General features: G+C 48.3%; 1 protein-coding gene across 1 annotated transcript in view; it reads right to left on the bottom strand.

Moving 5' to 3' along the window:
• NCKAP1L (NCK associated protein 1 like) overlaps positions 1-21,898 on the bottom strand; it is a 616,762-nt gene that overhangs the window by 183,733 nt on the left and 411,131 nt on the right. Inside the window, exon 29 of the mRNA XM_063952202.1 lies at positions 4,200-4,309. Coding sequence (XP_063808272.1) covers positions 4,200-4,309 — 110 coding nt within the window. The remainder of the gene's footprint in view (positions 1-4,199; positions 4,310-21,898) is intronic.

Here is a 21,898-nt window from a genome sequence, read left to right as displayed (position 1 = left end):
AGCCCTGTCTACCGGAAAAGCTGACAAGCCCGATTTGAAGAAACGATGAGGAGGGAGATCTTGAAATTCCAGCCTGTACCCCTGGGACACAATATCTAGTACCCAGGGGTCCAGACCGGACGACACCTAGACATTACTGAAATGTCTGAGTCTCGGCCCCACTGGCCCTACCTCCAGGCTGCACTGTCCACTGTAATGCAGAGGACTTTGGCGTACCTGAAGCAGGCTTCTGTTCCTGGGAACCCGCCGCAGCAGGTTTTTGGATTTTGGTCGGCCACCTCTAAAGAAGGTGTTGGATGGTTTGGCCTTTCTCCAAAAGGACTGTGTTGCAGGTGAAGAAAAAGGTTTCTTCATAGCAGGAGCTGCTGAGGGAAGAAAAGGGGACTTAACCGCTGTAGCCGTGGAGATCCAAGCATCCAACACTTCCCCAAAGAGAGCCTGACCTATGTAGGGTATGGTCTCCACATCTCTCCTGGATTCCGCGTCAGCAGACCACTGGCACATCCATAGTCCTTGACGAGCTGAAACAGACATGGAATATATTCCTGCACCCATTGAACCCAGGTCTTTCATGGATTCCACCATAAAATCTGCAGAATTCTGAATGTAAAAACAATTCAACGTCACTTTTATCCATTGTATCCAAATCCTCAAGTAATGTGCCTGACCACTTTACTATAGCTTTAGAAATCCATGCACAGGCAATAGTAGGCCATAGTATCGTTCCTGTAGGATTTGAAGTACAGTATATGGATTTAAGCGTAGTATCAATTTTGCGATCAGCCGGTTCTTTTAAGGCGGTAGAGCCTGGAACCGGTAAAACCACCTTTTTTCGAGAGTCTGGATACAGATGCATCCACTATGGGTGGGTTTTCACATTTCTTTCTATCCTCCTCCGGGAAGGGGAAAGCAACCAGAACCTTTCTAGGAATCTGACATATTTTCTCTGGATTTTCCCATGCTTTTTCAAAAATAGCATGGGAGCAGGGGAGGTTAGCAAGGCTTTCTTATTATCAGTGAAGTAAGCCTCCACAACCTGCTCAGGAGTTGTGTCAGCAATATTCAACACATCTCTAATAGCCTCTATCATCAATTGCACCCCTTTAGCAAAAGCTGTGGCCCCCCTGAGTACATCCCCATCACCGTCTGCAGTGTCAGAGTCGGTATCCATGTAGTCTTGCATAATCTGGGCAAGAGCACGTTTATGGGAACCTATAAAGGGGGGTCCTGTGGTAACAGAACTGGACCAAACTGCCACAGAATTCTGTAAAACCTGAGTTGCAGATTCATTCTGAGCAACCCTTGTAGAAATCTGAGAAATCATAGTTTTGATAGAGGATAACCACTCAGGCTACCTTGCTGGTATCTGCGCTACAACAGTGCACTCCTGATTACATGGGATGAGATCATCCTGGGAGGACATATCCTCTGCAGCATATGACACAGAGTCCCTGGACATAGCTAACTGGAGACCCCAAACACTCCACACACACACACACACACACACACACACACACACACACACACACACATACACAGGGGAGGCTAAACAGAGTTTCCCCCCTGAGAATGGTGTGAGAGACACAGAGATTGGAGCCAACCCACACATAGCGCTGTTTAGATAAAGGACACCCTTACCAGCGCCCACTGTGTACTGTAATAGTTACACAGAACTAATTCACCGCCTCCCACCCCCTTCTACATCTGCACAGGATAGCTGGAGTTGCTTGGAGGGACAGCTCTGTCAGCGTCTGTGTACAGGAACTGCAGGCAGGAAAATGGCGCTGAACGCTGCTGAGTCCGCTCTGAGGAGAAGCTCCGCCCCCTGAAGATGGCACGTCTTCCCGCACAAATTCTTCATACTGGCCTGAGGATTCCGTCGCTAGGTGGGGGATTACGTCCCCTGTGAGTGTCTGAGTACGGAGAATTCTGGCGCTAGCCTGAGGATTCAGTCTCCGGTTAGCGTCTGTGACCAGTGTAGGGTATTAAGACGATGGCTCAGGACGCCCCTCATAGCGCTAACACTGTGTGCCGCTGAACCTTCCCGGAGCGCAGCCTATCAGAGCTGCGCTCCTACCCTTGTGTCGCCATATCTCGCCATCTTCTGATCTTCTGGCTCTGTAAGGGGGTGGCGGCATGCTGCCAGGGTGAGCAAACCCCTGTGGTGGGGAACGTTCGATCCCCTCAGGAACTCAGTGTCCTGTCAGCGAAGATAGTGGCTCAGACCCCGCAGGGCGGACTCTACTCCCCCCCTAAGTCCCTCGAAGCAGGGAGGCTGTTGCCAGCAGCCTCCCTGTAAAATAATAAACTCTAAAATAAACTTTTACTAAAGAAGCTCTGGAGAGCTCCCCTAGCTGTGACCGGCTCCTCCGGGCACATTTTCTAAACTGAGTCTGGTAGGAGGGGCATAGACGGAGGAGCCAGCCCACACTCTCAAACTCTTAAAGTGCCAATGGCTCCTAGTGGACATCGTCTATACCCCATGGTACTAATGTGGACCCCAGCATCCTCTAGGACCTAAGAGAAATGTAGACGTTCCCAAGCGTTTTCAGGGAAGGTGTGTGACATCAGCTCCGGCCCCGACCACCTGATTCAATCGCACTGTAGGAGTAAGTCCTGGGCTACGCACAGACTGGAAAATCATTAGATGGTGAATAAGTTGCGAACGGATTTCCAAATGTCCGCTGTAATGCGAGGTTTTCTCACGGCGTGCACGTGCATTCACACACTTGCACGGGGTGGGTTTTCACTCACACTATCTGATCGCAGACCTCTGCAAATTTGCAAAGGAGCGATCAGGTCTGAATTAGGCCCTCTGTACTATAAACAGCTAGTTCCATCTCATCAACAGATTCTCAACTAGTTTGTACCTGCAACTTTTTGTTTTTCTCTGAGAACTGTTGTGTCATCAGCTAACATAGATAGTCTATAACAAATTATGATTAGTTGCACCTTCTGGTATGTCTATTATAGCTCCAGGATGCTGGCTTTGGTCACTTTGCCATTTTTGTTTTTATTTGAATAACTGGGCCAGGATTGGTAAACACTGCGACGTCATCTATGGAAACCCTAGCAGTGTAGGGTTTCTGGTAGAGGCGCTACTTTGTGGATCCCATAGCAATATATTGAAGGGGCCCCTGTCCCAGTGCTTCTTGGGAGACACCTCTCTGCAGCAGTTATTCATTTTATGACCCATAATATTGCAGTAGTTCATTTTCTGGACCATATAATAAACACACAAGATTATTTATGAACCATCGTAGTGCTCTGGTTTACCTAATGTTACATTGTAGGGCTGTCAGTAAACATTGGGGCAGATGTATTAACCTGGAGAAGGCATAAGGAAGTAATAAACCAGTGATAGGTGCAAGGTGATAAAGGCACCAGCCAATCAGATCCAATATGTAAATTAACAGTTAGGATCTGATTGGCTGGTGCCTTTATTACCTTGCACATATCACTGGTTTATCACTTCCTTATGCCTTCTCCAGGTTAATACATCTGCCCCATTATGCACACAGTATTCCCAAGTCACTTTATGACAGTGTCCCCAGTTCATATTATGCCACATTACAGTGCCCCCAGTTCATAGTATTCCACATGAAAGTGCCCTCTGATTCAAATATGCCATGTTTTACAGTACCCCAGTTCATATTATGCCACACTATAGGGATTCCATTTCATATTGGACCACATTAACGTGCCCCAGTTTTTATGTAACTTGTAGTGCCCTCCACAAAACATTGAACAGATCAGATGAATGACACATTACAGTGCCCTACAGTTCATATTCTGCTATATTACAGTGGCTTCCGGTACAATTATGCCCGATTAGAGCCACTACTACTCTTCTCATTTAAAATTTTATATTACACAACTCAGGCTGGGCAATGGATCAGACCAAATTGCTTAGCAGGCAAATCTGGGAATTTGGTATGCAACTTTATAACCTGGGTCCAGGCCCCTTAAACCTCTGGGCCCCACAGCAATAGCACCCATTGCAACCACTATGGTTACAACCATGGTTTCTGGGGCCCAGTAGCAAGGTACAGTCAATCTTTTGCCTACAGTGGATACAGTCAAATGCTTTGGATGAGCAGGTGTTAGCTAAACAATTGGGTGCTTAGTGTTACTGCTTCAAAAAAGTGATGCTTCCACTTTAAGTGAGATTTTCAAAACAGTACATGTCATCTGCTTACCAGCAAGAATTCCTTGAGGTGGGTCTCAATGTTCTTATGGTATATAGTGAAGAAGGCAGCTGAGACCTGAATGATAGCCTTGGCCAAGCAATGACTGTTGTTATTGTAACCTGCAAAGTAAACACAGCTGATGAATACTGACAGCCGCCATGTAATCTGTTGAGTCTGTATTTTGGGTTAGCTTTGACATGCCATGCATTAATGATGGCTGTGTACGAAAAACATGCTCAGAGAACAGAAAAGAAAGTTAATCTCCCACTTTAATATAAAAATTAGGCGCACATATTACAATTCCATTTTAACAACCCTATCATTTTTAATCAGATAGTTTGTCAAACACAGTAATTACTTCAAACACATTACAATATTAAGCTGACAGAGCAAAAACACTTTACAGTCCATGAGCAGTATAGAATTACTGAATGAGTATGACTACCATGCACCCACTTCAATCTGTTTCAACCAATCAATTTGTAATCAAATTTCCAGTTGATTATTAGCTAAATGTTAATATAATGGATTGACTGTTACCCAAATTGATAATAAACAACAGAAAAGGTGTGGCTTGGCCGGTCAAGATGGTTGGCAAACAGGGCTGGATTAAGCCTTAGGGGTGCCCGGGTACTTAAGACAGTGGGGCCCCAATGAAAGGCGGGGGATGTATATTAAATTGTGCATACTTCCCAACATGTCCCATTCCAGGAGGGACAAAAATGCTCTCTTCCTGGACTTAACTGGCATGGTCAGATCTCATGCGACTGCGCCGTCCCACCCTGTCCCCCGATTTTTGATGAGGGGATCCATTCTGCAGATGTGCATAATATAATGTTTAAATATTTAAAAAAAATACTTTTTAAACTTTATTAAATAAAATAAATAAATAAAAACAATGTTATTAACAGTTTTGTAGGGAAAAATCGTCAGTTAAGTGGTTAATATATGATTGGCGTCACCTGTGTTGAACTATTTAATTGATAAGAAAGGAGTTTCAACACAGGTGATTGCAATCATAAATTAACAAGGAAGTCCAGGAAGAGAGCATTTTGTCCCTCCTGGAATGGGAGGTATAGATTGTGTATATTAAATTTAAACCAATGGTGTATATACACTGAAACTGGAGGGAGGCAGGTTCAGGGGAAATTTAAGGAAAAATTATTTCACAGAAAGGGTAGTGGATAAGTGGAATAGCCCCCCACCAGAGGTGGTAGAGGCTAAGACTGTAGAGCAATTTAAACATGCTTGGGATAGGCATATGAATATCCTTACAAAGAATTAAGGTTCAAAAAGGGTTGTGATTACCTAAAGGATAAAAAAAATGGGCAGACTAGATGGGCCAAGTGGTTCTTATCTGCCGTCAAATTCTATGTTTCTATGTTTCTATATTAGTTTTAACTAATAGTTTAATAATGCCTCGGTACTGTTTATAGCTCCACCTAATTGAAAGACAACTATTTTATAAACTTTTCTTGTAGTGGAACAAAGACAACGTAACCTTAACATACACATAGAAAAAAAAAAAATTTTCCTCTAGTCTCCAAACCTTTAAACGTTCCCTGAAAACTCATCTCTTCAGACAAGCCTACCAAATTTCAGACCCAAACACATAACCTTCAATGCTTCCCTATCCAGTTACATCCCCTCTGTACAGTCCACATAACCTCACATTTTGTCTTCCAACATTGCTGGGTGATCATATCATACAACCCATTAAGAACCTAGCAATCTGGGGAACCATTATGTAACAGGTAGCATCTATCCTTGTGTACCAATGCCTATTTCCCTATAGATTGTAAGCTTGCGAGCAGGGCCTTCCTACCTCTGTCTGTCTGTCTTTGCCCAGTTTTGTTCTATAACTGTTGTTCTAATTGTAAAGCGCAACGGAATATGCTGCGCTATATAAGAAACTGCTAATAAATAAATAAATAAATTTCCCTTTACAACCCACCCATTCCAGTGCCTATCTTCCTGGGCTAATTGTTGTGTTGCAAGTCTGCCGGGTGCTCTCCGACAGCACCGTCCTTGTGTACTAGATCCAGTTAATGGAGCGTCTAGTGCGTACATCGAGGCATAGCCTGCTGTGGTCTCACTTGTCTCACTGCGCCCTAGAATGCTGTGGATCTCTGGTGCACCAGGATTCCTACTGGATGGTATACGGCTATTTTCCAGGTTACCGGTACCCGATGAGCTTGCAGCGCTCAGTGCCCTCTGGTCCTACTGACTATTGAGGTGGGGCCATTCACCACTGACTAAAAAAGCTCTCTGACCTCCCGGGACTCTGAACCTGGACACTGTGAACGGATATTTTAAAAACTATCCTGCTCACTGCATTTTCCTGACAGATCCCTAGATGCTGCCACTCTTTAGAGTTATGCACTAGCAGATGGTCTAATAGCTACCCTGGGACGCTGCTCCAACATCTCGGTTAACGACTCTCTGTTCTCTAGTGCTATCCAGCACTGCTGCCAACCTATATTATAGCTGACAGCCTCTACTAATACCCCTGTATTTAGAATCTCACTTAAAGGGTTAATGTATTTTGTGCATTGAATTTGCCAGTGATCCATACGTAAAAAATCTCTCACGGACCCCCGATACCTCCTGCGGTCTTAGCTCGGAGATTTGGTTCTCTTTCCACATCTATATAATACATTGAAAGTATTTATTTTTCTCAACAACCACCATTCCTCTGTTATCTTTTGTTCCATAATAAAAATTACAGATGCTTCACCCTTATACTGTATATCCTGCCCGTCTGTGGCTTTTTGGATATGGACCTCAAAGACTTTCTTTCAGCAGAGGATGACAAGCAATATTTTCAAGAGGAGGCTGCGGAATCAGTGGATATTGGAACTGCATCCACCATCTTTAACCTGGACTAATGGTGGGATGTAATGGCGTCCGAGATCGCCAGAGGCAATGACTTACAAGGCAAAACTATGCCTTGTAAGTGACTGGCCCTTTAAAAAATACAGAGATTGTAAGGCACGCCGCACCTTCCGCGATCTCAGACACCATTAAATAACCACCCTAAGTTGCTGTTTTTGCTGACATTATGCTTTCTCCATAGTCTCTTGTGGGCCCTCATTCCGAGTTGTTCGCTCGCTAGCTGCTTTCTCTGACGTCCTAAGTGGATGCTGGGACTCCGTAAGGACCATGGGGAATAGCGGCTCCGCAGGAGACTGGGCACAACTATAAAGAAAGCTTTAGACTACTGTTGTGCACTGGCTCCTCCCACCATGACCCTCCTCCAGACTTCAGTTAGAATCTTGTGCCCGGCTGAGCTGGATGCACACTAGGGGCTCTCCTGAGCTCCTAGAAAGAAAGTATATTTAGGTTTTTTATTTTACAGTGAGATCTGCTGGCAACAGACTCACTGCAGCGAGGGACTAAGGGGAGAAGAAGCGAACCTACCTAACTGGTGGTAGTTTGGGCTTCTTAGGCTACTGGACACCATTAGCTCCAGAGGGATCGACCGCAGGACCCGACCTTGGTGTTCGTTCCCGGAGCCGCGCCGCCGGCCCCCTTACAGAGTCAGAAGCAAGAAGTGTTCCGGAAAATCGGCGGCAGAAGACTTCAGTCTTCAACAAGGTAGCGCACAGCACTGCAGCTGTGCACCATCGCTCCTTATGCACACCTCACACTCCGGTCACTGATGGGTGCAGGGCGCTGGGGGGGGGCGCCCTGGGGGCAATATAAGACACCTTGACTGGCAAATCTACATCATATATAGTCCTAGAGGCTATATAGATGTAAAAAATACCCCTGCCAGTATTCCAGAAAAAGCGGGAGAAGTCCGCCGGAAAAGGGGCGGGGCCATCTCCCTCAGCACACTGGCGCCATTTTTCCCTCACAGCTCCGCTGGAAGGAAGCTCCCTGGCTCTCCCCTGCAGTCTGCAAGCTACAGAAGGGTAAAAAAGAGAGGGGGGGCACTAAACTTAGGCGCAGGATATATATATATATAAAAAGCAGCTATAAGGGAAAACACTCATTTATAGTGGGATCCCTGTGTTATATAGCGCTCTGGTGTGTGCTGGCATACTCTCTCTCCCCAAAGGGCTTTGTGGGGTCCTGTCCTCTGTCAGAGCATTCCCTGTGTGTTTGCGGTGTGTCGGTACGGCTGTGTCGACATGTTTGATGAGGAGGCTTATGTGGAGGCGGAGCAGATGCCTGTAAATGTGATGTCACCCCCTGCGGGGTCGACACCTGAGTGGATGGTGCTGTGGAAGGAATTAGGCGACAGTGTCGACTCCTTGCATAAAAGGTTTGACGACATACCAAATGTGGGACAGCCGGCTTCTCAGCCTGTGCCTGCCCAGGCGTCTCAAAAGCCATCAGGGGCTCTAAAACGCCCGCTACCTCAGATGGCAGACACAGATGTCGACACGGATACTGACTCCAGTGTCGACGACGATGAGACTAATGTAACTTCCAGTAGGGCCACACGTAACATGATTGAGGCAATGAAAAATGTGTTGCACATTTCTGATGTTACCCCCGGTACCACAAAAAAGGGTATTATGTTTGGAGAGAAAAAACTACCAGTAGCTTTTCCTCCATCTGAGGAGTTAAATGAAGTGTGTGAAGAAGCGTGGGCTTCCCCTGATAAGAAGCTGGTAATTTCTAAGAGGTTACTAATGGCGTACCCTTTCCCGCCAGAGGATAGGGCACGTTGGGAAACATCCCCTAGAGTGGATAAAGCGCTCACACGCTTGTCAAAGAAGGTGGCACTACCGTCTCCGGATACGGCCGCCCTGAAGGAATCTGCTGATAGAAAGCAGGAGGCTATCCTGAAATCTATATATACACACACAGGTGTTATACTGAGACCAGCTATTGCTTCAGCATGGATGTGCAGTGCTGCAGCTGCGTGGTCAGATTCCCTGTCAGAAAATATTGATACCCTAGACAGGGACACTATATTGCTAACCGTAGAGCGTATAAAAGACGCACTTTTATACATGAGGGATGCACAGAGGGATATTTGCCGGCTGGCATCCAAAATTAGTGCAATGTCCATTTCTGCCAGGAGAGGGTTATGGACTCGGCAGTGGACAGGAGATGCAGATTCCAAAAGGCACATGGAAGTTCTGCCTTATAAGGGTGAGGAGTTGTTCGGGGATGGTATCACGGACCTCGTTTCCACAGCAACAGCTGGGAAGTCTACATTTTTACCCCATGTTCCCTCACAGCCAAAGAAAGCACCGTATTATCAGGTACAGTCCTTTCGGCCCAATAGGGGCAAGCGGGTTAAAGGCGCGTCCTTTCTGCCCAGAGGCAGAGGTAGGGGAAAAAAGCTGCAGCATACAGCCAGTTCCCAGGAGCAAAAGTCCTCCCCCGCTTCCTCTAAGTCCACAGCATGACGCTGGGGCTCCACAGGCGGAGCCAGGTACGGTGGGGGCCCGTCTCAAATATTTCAGCAATCAGTGGGCTCGCTCACGGGTGGATCCCTGGATTTTTCAGATAGTATCTCAGGGGTACAAGCTGGAATTCGAGACGTCTCCCCCCCGCCGTTTCCTCAAATCTGCCTTGCCAACCACTCCCTCAGGCAGGGAGGCACAGTGTTACAGGCAATTCACAAGCTGTATTCACAACAGGTGATAGTAAAGGTAATCCTACTTCAACAAGGACGGGGTTACTATTCCACAATGTTTGTGGTACCGAAACCGGACGGTTCGGTGAGACCCATTTTAAATTTGAAATCCTTGAACACATATTTAAGAAAATTCAAGTTCAAGATGGAATCGCTCAGGGCGGTTATTGCAAGCCTGGAAGAGGGAGATTACATGGTATCTCTGGACATCAAGGATGCTTACCTGCATGTCCCCATTTACCATCCTCACCAGGAGTACCTCAGATTTGTGGTACAGGATTGTCATTACCAATTCCAGACGTTGCCGTTCGGTCTATCCACGGCTCCGAGGGTCTTTACCAAGGTAATTGCCGAAATGATGATACTCCTTCGAAAGAAGGGAGTTTTAATTATCCCGTACTTGGACGGTCTCCTGATAAAGGCGAGGTCCAGAGAGCAGTTGTTGGTCGGGGTAGCACTATCTCGGGAGGTGCTACAACAGCACGGCTGGATTCTAAACATTCCAAAGTCACAGCTGGTCCCTACGACACGTCTACTGTTCCTGGGGATGGTTCTGGACACAGAACAGAAAAAAGTGTTTCTCCCGGAGGAGAAGGCCAAGGAGCTGTCATCTCTAGTCAGAGGCCTCCTAAAACCAAAACAGGTGTCGGTGCATCCCTGCACGCGGATCCTGGGAAAGATGGTAGCTTCCTACGAAGCGATTCCATTCGGCAGGTTTCATGCAAGAACCTTTCAGTGGGACCTGTTGGACAAGTGGTCCGGATCGCATCTTCAGATGCATCGGCTGATAACCCTGTCTCCAAGGACAAGGGTGTCTCTGCTGTGGTGGCTGCAGAGTGCTCATCTTCAAGAGGGCCGCAGATTCGGCATACAGGACTGGGTCCTGGTGACCACGGATGCCAGCCTTCGAGGCTGGGGGGAAGTCACACAGGGAAGAAACTTCCAAGGACTATGGTCAAGTCAGGAGACTTCCCTGCACATAAATATTCTGGAACTAAGGGCCATTTACAATGCCCTAAGTCAGGCAAAACCCCTGCTTCAAAACCAGCCGGTACTGATCCAGTCAGACAACATCACGGCGGTCGCCCATGTAAACCGACAGGGCGGCATGAGAAGTAGGACGGCAATGGCAGAAGCCACAAGGATTCTCCGATGGGCGGAAAGTCACGTGTTAGCACTGTCAGCAGTGTTCATTCCGGGAGTGGACAACTGGGAAGCAGACTTCCTCAGCAGGCACGACCTCCACCCGGGAGAGTGGGGACTTCATCCAGAAGTCTTTCAAATGATTGTAAACCATTGGGAAAGGCCACAGGTGGACATGATGGCGTCCCGCCTAATCAAAAAGCTAGAAAAGTATTGCGCCAGGTCAAGAGACCCGCAGGCGATAGCTGTGGACGCTCTAGTGACACCGTGGGTGTACCGGACGGTTTATGTGTTCCCTCCTCTTCCTCTCATACCAAAGGTACTGAGGATAATACGGAGAAGAGGAGTAAGAACTATACTCATTGTTCCGGATTGGCCTAGAAAGAGCTTGGTACCCGGAACTTCAAGAAATGATCTCAGAGGACCCATGGCCTCTACCGCTCAGACAAGACCTGCTGCAGCAGGGGCCCTGTCTGTTCCAAGACTTACCGCGGCTGCGTTTGACGGCATGGCGGTTGAACACCGGATCCTGAAGGAAAAGGGCATTCCGGAGGAAGTCATTCCTACGCTGATTAAAGCTAGAAAAGAAGTAACCGCAAACCATTATCACCGCATATGGCGAAAATATGTTGCGTGGTGTGAGGCCAGGAAGGCCCCAACGGAGGAATTTCAGCTGGGCCGTTTCCTGCACTTCCTACAGTCAGGGGTGACTATGGGCCTTAAATTGGGTTCCATTAAGGTCCAGATTTCGGCTCTATCGATTTTCTTCCAGCGAGAACTGGCTTCACTACCTGAAGTTCAGACTTTTGTTAAGGGAGTGCTGCATATTCAGCCCCCTTTTGTGCCTCCAGTGGCACCTTGGGATCTCAACGTGGTGTTGGATTTCCTAAAGTCACATTGGTTTGAGCCACTGAAAACCGTGGATTTGAAATATCTCACGTGGAAAGTGGTCATGTTGTTGGCCTTGGCTTCGGCCAGGCGTGTATCAGAATTGGCGGCTTTGTCATGTAAAAGCCCTTATCTGATTTTCCATATGGATAGGGCAGAATTGAGGACTCGTCCCCAGTTTCTCCCTAAAGTGGTATCAGCTTTTCATCTGAACCAACCTATCGTGGTGCCTGCGGCTACAAAAGACTTGGAGGCTTCCAAGTTGTTGGACGTAGTCAGGGCCCTGAAAATCTATGTTTCTCTGACGTCCTAGTGGATGCTGGGGACTCCGTAAGGACCATGGGGATTAGCGGCTCCGCAGGAGACTGGGCACAGCTAAGAAAGATTTAGGACTACCTGGTGTGCACTGGCTCCTCCCACTATGACCCTCCTCCAGACTTCAGTTAGAATCCTGTGCCCGGCTGAGCTGGATGCACACTAGGGGCTCTCCTGAGCTCCTAGAGAGAAAGTATATTTTAGTTTTTTTTATTTTACAGTAAGATCTGCTGGCAACAGACTCACTGCAGCGAGGGACTAAGGGGAGAAGAAGCGAACCTACCTAACTGGTGGTAGCTTGGGCTTCTTAGGCTACTGGACACCATTAGCTCCAGAGGGATCGACCGCATGGAACCGGCCATTAGTGTTCGGTCCCGGAGCCGCGCCGCCGGCCCCCTTACAGAGCCAGAAGCAAGAAGAATCCGGAAAATCGGCGGCAGAAGACCTCAGTCTTCACCAAGGTAGCGCACAGCACTGCAGCTGTGCGCCATTGCTCCTCATACACACTTCACACTCCGGTCACTGAGGGTGCAGGGCGCTGGGGGGGGGGGGGGGGGCGCCCTGAGAAGCAATAAATACACCTTGGCTGGCAAATATATCACAATATATAGCCCCAGAGGCTATATATGTGATAAATACCCCTGCCAGAATCCATAAAAAAGCGGGAGAAAAGTCAGCCGAAAAAGGGGCGGAGCTATCTCCCTCAGCACACTGGCGCCATTTCTCCCTCACAGCTCCGCTGGAAGGAAGCTCCCTGGCTCTCCCCTGCAGTCTACACTACAGAAAAGGGTAAAAAAGAGAGGGGGGGCACTAAATTTAGGCGCAATATACATATAGCAGCTATAAGGGGATATAATTTAGTTAATCCCTGATTTATATAGCGCTCTGGTGTGTGCTGGCATACTCTCTCTCTGTCTCCCCAAAGGGCTTTGTGGGGTCCTGTCTTCTGTCAGAGCATTCCCTGTGTGTGTGCGGTGTGTCGGTACGGCTGTGTCGACATGTTTGATGAGGAGACTTATGTGGAGGAGGAGCAGGTGCCTATAAATGTGTTGTCACCCCCTGCAGGGCAGACACCGGAGTGGATGGACTTGTGGAAGGAATTACGCGAAAGTGTCGACTCCTTACATAAAAAATTTGACGACATGCCAAATGCGGGGCAGCCGGCTTCTCAGCCCGTGCCTGCCCAGACGTCTCAAAAGTCATCAGGGGCTCTAAAACGCCCGCTACCTCAGATGGCAGACACAGATGTCGACACGGATACTGATACCAGTGTCGACGACGAAGAGACTAATGTAATGTCCAATAGGGCCACTCGTTATATGATTGAGGCAATGAAAAATGTTTTACACATTTCTGAGGTGACCCCAGGTACCACAAAAAAGGGTATTATGTTTGGGGAGAAAAAACTACCAGTAGTTTTTCCCCCTTCTGAAGAATTGAATGAAGTGTGTGAACTAGCGTGGGCTTCCCCCAATAAAAAATTGATAATTTCAAAAAAATTACTAATGGCGTACCCTTTCCCGCCAGAGGATAGGTCACGTTGGGAAACACCCCCTAGGGTGGATAAAGCACTTACGCGCTTATCAAAAAAGGTGGCACTGCCGTCCCAGGATACGGCCGCCCTAATGGAACCTGCTGACAGAAAGCAGGAGGCTCTCAAGAAAGCTATATATACACACACTGGTATTATACTGAGACCAGCTATTGCCTCAGCATGGATGTGCAGTGCTGCAGCTGCATGGTCAGACTCCCTGTCAGAAAACATTGACACCCTAGACAGGGACACTATATTGCTAAACGTAGAGCATATTAAAGATGCTGTACGATGCACAGAGGGATATTTGTCGGCTGGCATAAAAAATAAGTGCACTGTCCATTTGTGCCAGGAGAGGGTTATGGACCCGGCAGTGGACAGGTGATGCAGATTCTAAAAGGCACATGGAAGTTTTGCCTTATAAGGGTGAGGAGTTGTTCGGGGATGGTCTTTCAGACTTAGTGTCCACAGCAACAGCTGGGAAGTCAGCATTTTTTTTTTCTCATCAATAGTTTTTTATTGAAATTTTTTGCATTGCAAACAGGGGTACAAAAAGGAAAAAGGAAGGGAGGGGGGAAGTAGGTACATACGCATATGAGAAAACGCTTTAACAGACATATGCAGACAATTCAAAATCGATCACACCAATACATTGTAAGGCAAACAAAGAAAAAATAATTAATGGAGGTGGTAGGGCGGCAATGGGCTTGAAGTAAATATAACACAAATACAAATACAAATATTGGGTCCTTGCTTTTTTAGGGGGGGGGGGGATGGGGTCACATCAGCCGATGTGCTGGGGGGTGATTGTACAGGGGTTCGGGGAGGTAGTATCAATGCAGCACCCTCACCCTCCGTGATAAATAGATGCCAAGGCATCCAGCGCACGAATGGAGATTTAGCAGTGAAGGAGTATGGGATGTGTTCAGTCTCCATCGAGAAGTGCAGCTGTATTTTGTGTATTACCTTCAACACTGGAGGCGGTGTGGGTTGTTTCCAGTTTTGGGCTAAAGCCGCACGTGCGGCGAGGCAGATATGGCCTAGGACATAGTGTAGATGTACCCCCATGCTTCGCGGGTATATATTCAATAGAGCTATAAGCGGGGAGGGGGAGAGGTCGAGGTTCAGGACTTTGTTGATAAGGCCGAATATCTCTGTCCAATACCCTTGAATATGGGGGCAAGACCAAAAAATATGGAAGAGGTGGCCAACCTCTCCGCATAGGCGCCAACAAAACTTCGAACATGCCGGCCAGATCGTATGTAGCCTTTCCGGTGTGAGGTACAGTCTGTGGAGTAGCTTAACGTGCATTTCGGAGTGATTCAGGCATTTAGACATAGTGAAGGATGACATAAAAATGTGTTGCCACTGAGAATCTTGGAGAACACATCCCACATCCGCCTCCCACCTGACTTGGGCTCTAGATTTAGCAACAGGGAGTAGTGAGAGTAATGTTTTATACCAGAAGGAAATCTCCCCTCTGGAAGTTGCGTTAGAAAATCGGCCTGTGACTTGCAGGGTATCATGTGATGGTAGGGAGGGGGAGAGGTGGAGGCTGGTCCACCAGTGCTGTATTTGATAATATCGAAGCCTCTCAGTGTCTGGTAGAGAGAAGCGCCTCTGGATATCAGCAAAAGAGGCGAGTACGAACCCATTAAACAAGTCCCCCAGGACCTCTATCCCTCTGGACCTCCAGCCCGCCAGGCCAAGATTAGGGACTAGAGCAGCTACCGTTCGTAGCGAAATTAGAGAGAGATTATGATAGGAAGGGGATATGGCCGCAGTCAGTTTGTCCCAAATCTGGAGTGTGGCACGGGTAGAGGGGAGGATATTTAAGCACTGTGGGCGTAAGGGCCTAGGAATCCAAAAAAGATCCTTCAGGGGAAAACGGGGGTAGGCTGCCTCCTCCAGACACGTCCACTCCGGACATACATCTTTGTAAAATTCTTTAATCTGGGCAAGAAGGGAGGCCTGTTGGTACAGTGATAGATTAGGCATATCTAGGCCACCGGCTCTCCTTGGTAGAGACATCCTTGCGCGAGCAAGTTTAGGCGGGCGCGAAGACCATATATAGTTAGTGAGGATTGTAGTGGCCTTATCTAGGTACTTTTTAGGGAAGATAAAAGGGATAGTTCGGAACAAGAACATTAATTTAGGAAGCAGCGACATTTTAAAGGCGGCCAGGCGGCCCAACCAAGAAACTTCATAGTTGAGCCATGATTTGGTGAACATCTGGAGGGAGGACAGCAGAGGAGGGAGATTGACATCAAATACAGAGGAGGTAGATGGGGGAATTAGAATACCCAGGTATCGTATCGAGGATGTTTTCCAGTTATACGGATACTTAGTGCGTAATAGGGGCAAGGAGTTAGAGAGGTTAATGGGCAAAGCATCCGTCTTAGAGGCGTTTAGTTTATAATACGATGCTGCAGAGTAGCTATCTAAAACCGTATGCAGATGAGGGAGAGTTGTGGCTGGGTCTGTTACGAATAGGAGAACATCGTCTGCGAACAGACATAGTTTATGTGATGTGGTGCCTAATCGCAGTCCAGGGAACTGTGGGTCCGCTCGTAGCCTAGCTGCCAGTGGTTCAATGGCTAGCACGAATATAAGAGGGGAGAGGGGGCAGCCTTGGCGGGTGCCATTGTAGATTGGGAAAGGGTGGGATAAAAAACCATTACTGAATACCCGGGCCGTCGGGGAGCTATACAGGGCTAGTATCGAGGAGAGAATGCGATCGCGCAGGCCGAATTTGGCTAGGACTTCTCGCATATAAGACCAGTTTAACCGATCAAAGGCCTTCTCTGCATCCAAAGATAGCAGAAGGAGACCTTGCTCGGAGTTTAGGGAATCAACAAGATTGAAGACCCGGCGTGTATTATCGGACGCCTGTCTTCCCGGGATAAAACCAACTTGGTCCGGATATATCAGGAAGGGAAGGAGGGTGTTCAGCCGAGAGGCTATTAATTTAGCGTATATTTTAATATCCCCATTCAGTAACGCAATGGGACGATAATTTTGGCAGGAGGTCACATCTTTGCCCGGTTTAGGGATCGTGACAATACGTGCCTCGAGCATCTCCTGAGGGAGGGTGCCCTGCGAGGTAATATCGGTGTAAACCGCCACTAAATAGGGAGCTAGAAGGTCCTGGAATGAAACATAAAAATCATTAATAAAGCCATCTGGGCCGGGTGCCTTACCCTGAGGTAGGGACTTGATCACTTGGAGGGTTTCTGATAAGGACCATGGGGCATTCAGTAATGCTAATTGATCATCTGAAATTTTTGGGAGGGTTAAATCCGCTAAGAAGGAGTTGATAGAGGAAGGGGTAGGTTGTGGGGTGTCAGGATCTGCCGAGAGGTTGTAGAGATGGGAGTAGTAGTTAGCAAACTGGTTCGCTATCTCCCTTGGGTTAGAAATTTTGGTGCCTGTGGGGGATATAATGAGCTTGATTCTATTCCTAGCTTGCTGAGCCCTAAGCTTCCGGGCAAGCATTTTCCCCGGCCTGTTCCCCGCTAGGTAAAACTTCTGACGTATCCTATTTAGTGAAGCCTGGGTGTGCGCCATTAGCATTGTCTGAAGTTGGGACCTAATATCTACTAACTGCTTCTGTAAAGATTTCGTAGGTCTGGATTGGTTTTTGTCCTCTAAGTCCTTTAGTTTGAGTTCCAAATCGGTCTGGCGTTGTGAATTAAGTTTCTTGAGCTGTGCTCCCGCCTGAATCGCCGCTCCCCGGATGACAGCTTTAAGTGCGCACCAGAAGTTCAGGGTGGACGTGTCTGACGGAGAATTAAACTCCAGATAGGATGATATACTATCAGCTATGATTTTTTTTGAAACTGGGTTGGACAGTAAATAAGGAGAGAGTCTCCAAGGACGGGGGGGGCAGTGTTGGCTGGCTAGACTCCAATTAAGAATCAGCGGGGCGTGGTCTGACCAAGTTATAGGGAGAATATCTAAAGATCTGGCGAACTGGAGAGTCCATTTGTCTGAGAATATAAAATCAATACGGGAGTAAGAGTTGTGGACAGGGGAATAGTAAGTGTACTCCCGTCCTGTGGGGTTTTGCCCTCGCCAAATGTCATAAAGATCAAATTCAGCCAAGAGGTTACGAAAGGCTAAGGAAGGGGCGTTGGGGGGGGCTGAAGTGGCGGGGGAGGTCCTGGGAGACCTGTCCAGCTTAGGGTCAAGGACTAAATTAAAATCCCCCATGAGCAAAAGGGAGCCCTTACGAATCTTATGAATAGTTACACATAACTTTCGGATAAAGGCAACTTGGTGTGAGTTCGGGGCATATGCAGAGACCAGAGTTACCGGTTTTTCATTTAAAAGGCCGCTCAGTATGAGATACCGGCCGTTTTTATCCGCTATCTGAGAGTGTAGAGTGAAGGAGATGGAGTCTCTAAATAATATGGCCACACCGTTTCTCTTAAAAGGGCCATTGGCGAAATAACCTAGCGGGAATTTGCGATCTTTGAAAATAGGGGGTGCAATAGATGAAAAGTGTGTCTCCTGCAGGGCAACAATATCAGCTTTATTCTTAGCAAAATAACCCAGAGCCAGTCTACGCTTATTGGGGGAATTCAGCCCCTTAACATTCATGGATAATACCCGAACCATCGGAGCAAGCTAATGTACGTTGTGAGAGGCGAAGGGTCTTGGCGCTTATCCAAATAGAATTGTTTTGAGCAGCGAGTACCTACATCATAAAACTGGGGGTGGGTGGGGGGAGGGGGGGTACAGGGAGGTGGGGGGGGAGGAAAAAACCAAAACGACCCAGTATATCGGGTCGGCATAACCACTGCAAGGGAGGTAAAAAAGTGCAGTAGTATATTACCAGGGGGGAACATGTGGCCTAGCGTCTAGCGCCTAGCGCCACCACCCATGAAACTGAACAGAGAAAAAAAAAAACAAGAGTAAGCAGAAGTAAATATGCTTACCAACAGTACACATGAGAGCACATGGAAAATTATATAAAGTAAATTAAAAAAAAAAAAAACCAGATATACATAAACTCAGACATAAAATGAGAAGCTGGTACATCATTATCACGACATCACGTAGGACAACTCACGTGACCTTATCATGAACAATGGCGCAGTCAAATCTGTAGTAACGGTATGATAAACAGTTCAACTTGAGAACCCCAGCTGGATATATCAACGTCATGCGGTGACCCATTCCGAGCGGATGGTGGGTTGTTTCTTGGATCCAGGGGGTAGTACAACAGAAATATCCCACTCCGCCAATAATTTGACTCCCGTCTCCAATGAAGTCACTGTGTAAGACTTGTTTTCATGCGAGATGACAAGCTTCACTGGAAAGCCCCATCTGTACGAGATGTCTTGGTCGCGAAGTGCTAAAGTGACGGGGAGGAATGCTCGTCGTTTGGCCAGGGTTAGGGCGGAGAAGTCCGGGAACAGTTGTAAACCGCCGAGGGCATTCGGGTCGGAGTCGCCCGCCTCTCTGGCTGCTTTCAAGATGCGTTCCTTGATTGTGAAAAAATGCACCCTCAGGAGTGTATCTCTCGGGAGCGAGGGGGCAACTGAGCGTGGTTTAGGCAGTCTATGGATCCGGTCTATAAGCAGCTCTCTAGCATCAGCTCTAGGTAGCAGCTTCTGGAACAGGACAGTAGCGTAATTTTCCAACTCGGAGTTCTGCACGGAGTCGGGGATGCCTCGGATCTTAATATTATTCCGCCGGGATCTGTCCTCTATATCTGCAATCTTGAGTTTAAACGTCTCAAGGTCACTTTGCTGCTGGTCGTGCGCCGTTATGAGGTCATTATGAGACGAGACCAATTCCTCTACTTTCCTCTCTAGATGGTCCGTACGGTCTCCTATAGCGTGCAGCTCCGTCTTAACCTCCCGAAGGGCTGCGGTGAGGTCCTGCGTCAACTCAGATTTAAATGTTGAGAGGGCCTGGTACAGGGTTTTAACTGTGAGAGGTGCATCAGAATCAGGGTCAAACCCCGGCGGGGAGGTAGGGCTGCTGGGGGTAGTTTGCGGAGAGGCGGCAGCCGGGGACTTCCGTAGAGAAGAGGCGGCAGATGACGACTTCTGAGGTGGGAAAGATACTCTCGGGGGCAGCACCCCTTTGACCTTTTTAGAAGGCATTCCAGTGGAGTGAAGTTCCGCAGACGGGATGTAGATAATAATGAAGAAGCTCAGGATCACGCAGAATATAGTGAAGATTTAGGTAAGCATAAAAGACACGGGTGGTGGCGGGTAGGTGGTCTGCGCTACATCAGAAGACCGGTATGACACATGGCGAAGCAGAGGTTAATCTCCATCTTGCGGGGCCCAGATGGGAGGTGAGAGGTTCCCAGCTGGGAGAGGGGGTCGGGGAGCCAGGCACACACCTCTGGTCCAGCGGATCTATTAAATAAATGCTGTGGGATAGAGGTGGATAGACGTGGTACCCTCCTTCCCAGGCACCTCTCTGTCACAGGGTCCAGGGACTTCAGTGTGTTCTGCAGCTTGCAGCAGCTTCCCCTGTAAAATCCTGTAAAATCCAAGATGGCCGCTGCAGCTCTCTGTTTGTGTGAGTCTCACACTCTTCCTCCACTTTCAGGGGTCCCCACAGCTTACAGCCCCACAGGGTAGCCTCCCTAGAGGTCAGGGGGGTAGTCTGAGATGATCCAGAGGCTCCGGGGGGGTCCGCCACTGTTTCCGGCGCCGCGGCTCCGCCGTGGAGCTCAGAACGCGGGCGCCGGGAGTACGCGAGTCCCCGGCTTCTGGCTAGTGCTAGGCCGCAACCTGCGGGAGCCGTAAAAACAGCTCCCCGGCTCCGCGGTGGACACTGCCGGGTTATAGGAGGGTGCAGGTGGACTGGGGAGCCTCCGGAGGTGGGTTGGGATGGCCCAGTGGGATCTTTTAGAGGAGTTTTAAAGGCCAGGAGAGAGGAGTGCAGCAGAAGCACGTCTTCTCTCTTCTCCTGCTAGGCCACGCCCCGGAAGTCAGCATTTTTGCCACATGTCCCCTCACAACCAAAGAGAGCACCGTATTATCAGGTGCAGTCCTTTCGCCCCCAAAAGAGCAGACGGGGTAGAGGCGCGTCCTTTCTGCCCAGAGGCAGAGGTAGGGGAAAAAAGCTGCAGCATACAGCCACTTCCCAGGAACAAAAGTCCTCCCCCGCTTCTTCTGCTAAGTCCGCCGCATGATGCTGGGGCTCAGCAGGCGGAGCCAGGTACGGTGGGGTGCCGTCTCAAAAACTTCAGCAATCAGTGGGCTCGCTCACAGGTAGATCCCTGGATCCTTCAAGTGGTATCTCAGGGGTACAGGCTGGAATTCGAGACATCCCCCCCCCCCCCCCGCCGTTTCCTCAAATCTGCCTTACCAACGACTCCTTCAGAAAGGGAGGCTGTGTTAGAGGCAATTCACAAGCTGTATTCCCAGCAGGTGATAGTCAAGGTGCCCCTACTTCAACAAGGACGGGGTTACTATTCCACATTGTTTGTGGTACCGAAACCGGACGGTTCGGTGAGACCCATTTTAAATTTGAAATCCTTGAACACATATTTAAGAAAATTCAAGTTCAAGATGGAATCTCTCAGGGCGGTTATTGCAAGCCTGGAAGAGGGAGATTACATGGTATCTCTGGACATCAAGGATGCTTACCTGCATGTCCCCATTTACCATCCTCACCAGGAGTACCTCAGATTTGTGGTACAGGATTGTCATTACCAATTCCAGACGTTGCCGTTCGGCCTGTCCACGGCACCGAGGGTATTTACCAAGGTAATGGCCGAAATGATGATACTCCTTCGGAAAAAGGGAGTTTTAATTATCCCATACTTGGACGATCTCCTGATAAGGGCGAGGTCCAGAGAGCAGTTGTTGGTCGGCGTAGCATTATCTCAGGAGGTGCTACACCAGCACGGTTGGATTCTGAATATTCCAAAGTCTCAGCTGGTTCCGGCGACACGTCTACTGTTCCTGGGGATGATTCTGGACACAGTCCAGAAAAAAGTGTTTCTCCCAGAGGAGAAAGCCAAGGAGCTGTCGTCTCTAGTGAGAGGCCTCCTGAAACCAAAACAGGTGTCGGTGCATCATTGCACGCGAGTCCTGGGAAAGATGGTAGCTTCCTACAAAGCGATTCCATTCGGCAGGTTCCATGCCAGAACCTTTCAGTGGGACCTGTTGGACCAATGGTCCGGATCGCATCTTCAAATGCATCGGTTGATAACCCTGTCTCCAAGGACCAGGGTGTCTCTGCTGTGGTGGCTGC

The sequence above is a fragment of the Pseudophryne corroboree genome, chromosome 2 (genome assembly GCF_028390025.1).
Source record: "Pseudophryne corroboree isolate aPseCor3 chromosome 2, aPseCor3.hap2, whole genome shotgun sequence".
Taxonomy (NCBI): domain Eukaryota; kingdom Metazoa; phylum Chordata; class Amphibia; order Anura; family Myobatrachidae; genus Pseudophryne; species Pseudophryne corroboree.
This window is presented reverse-complemented; position numbering and strand designations above follow the sequence as displayed.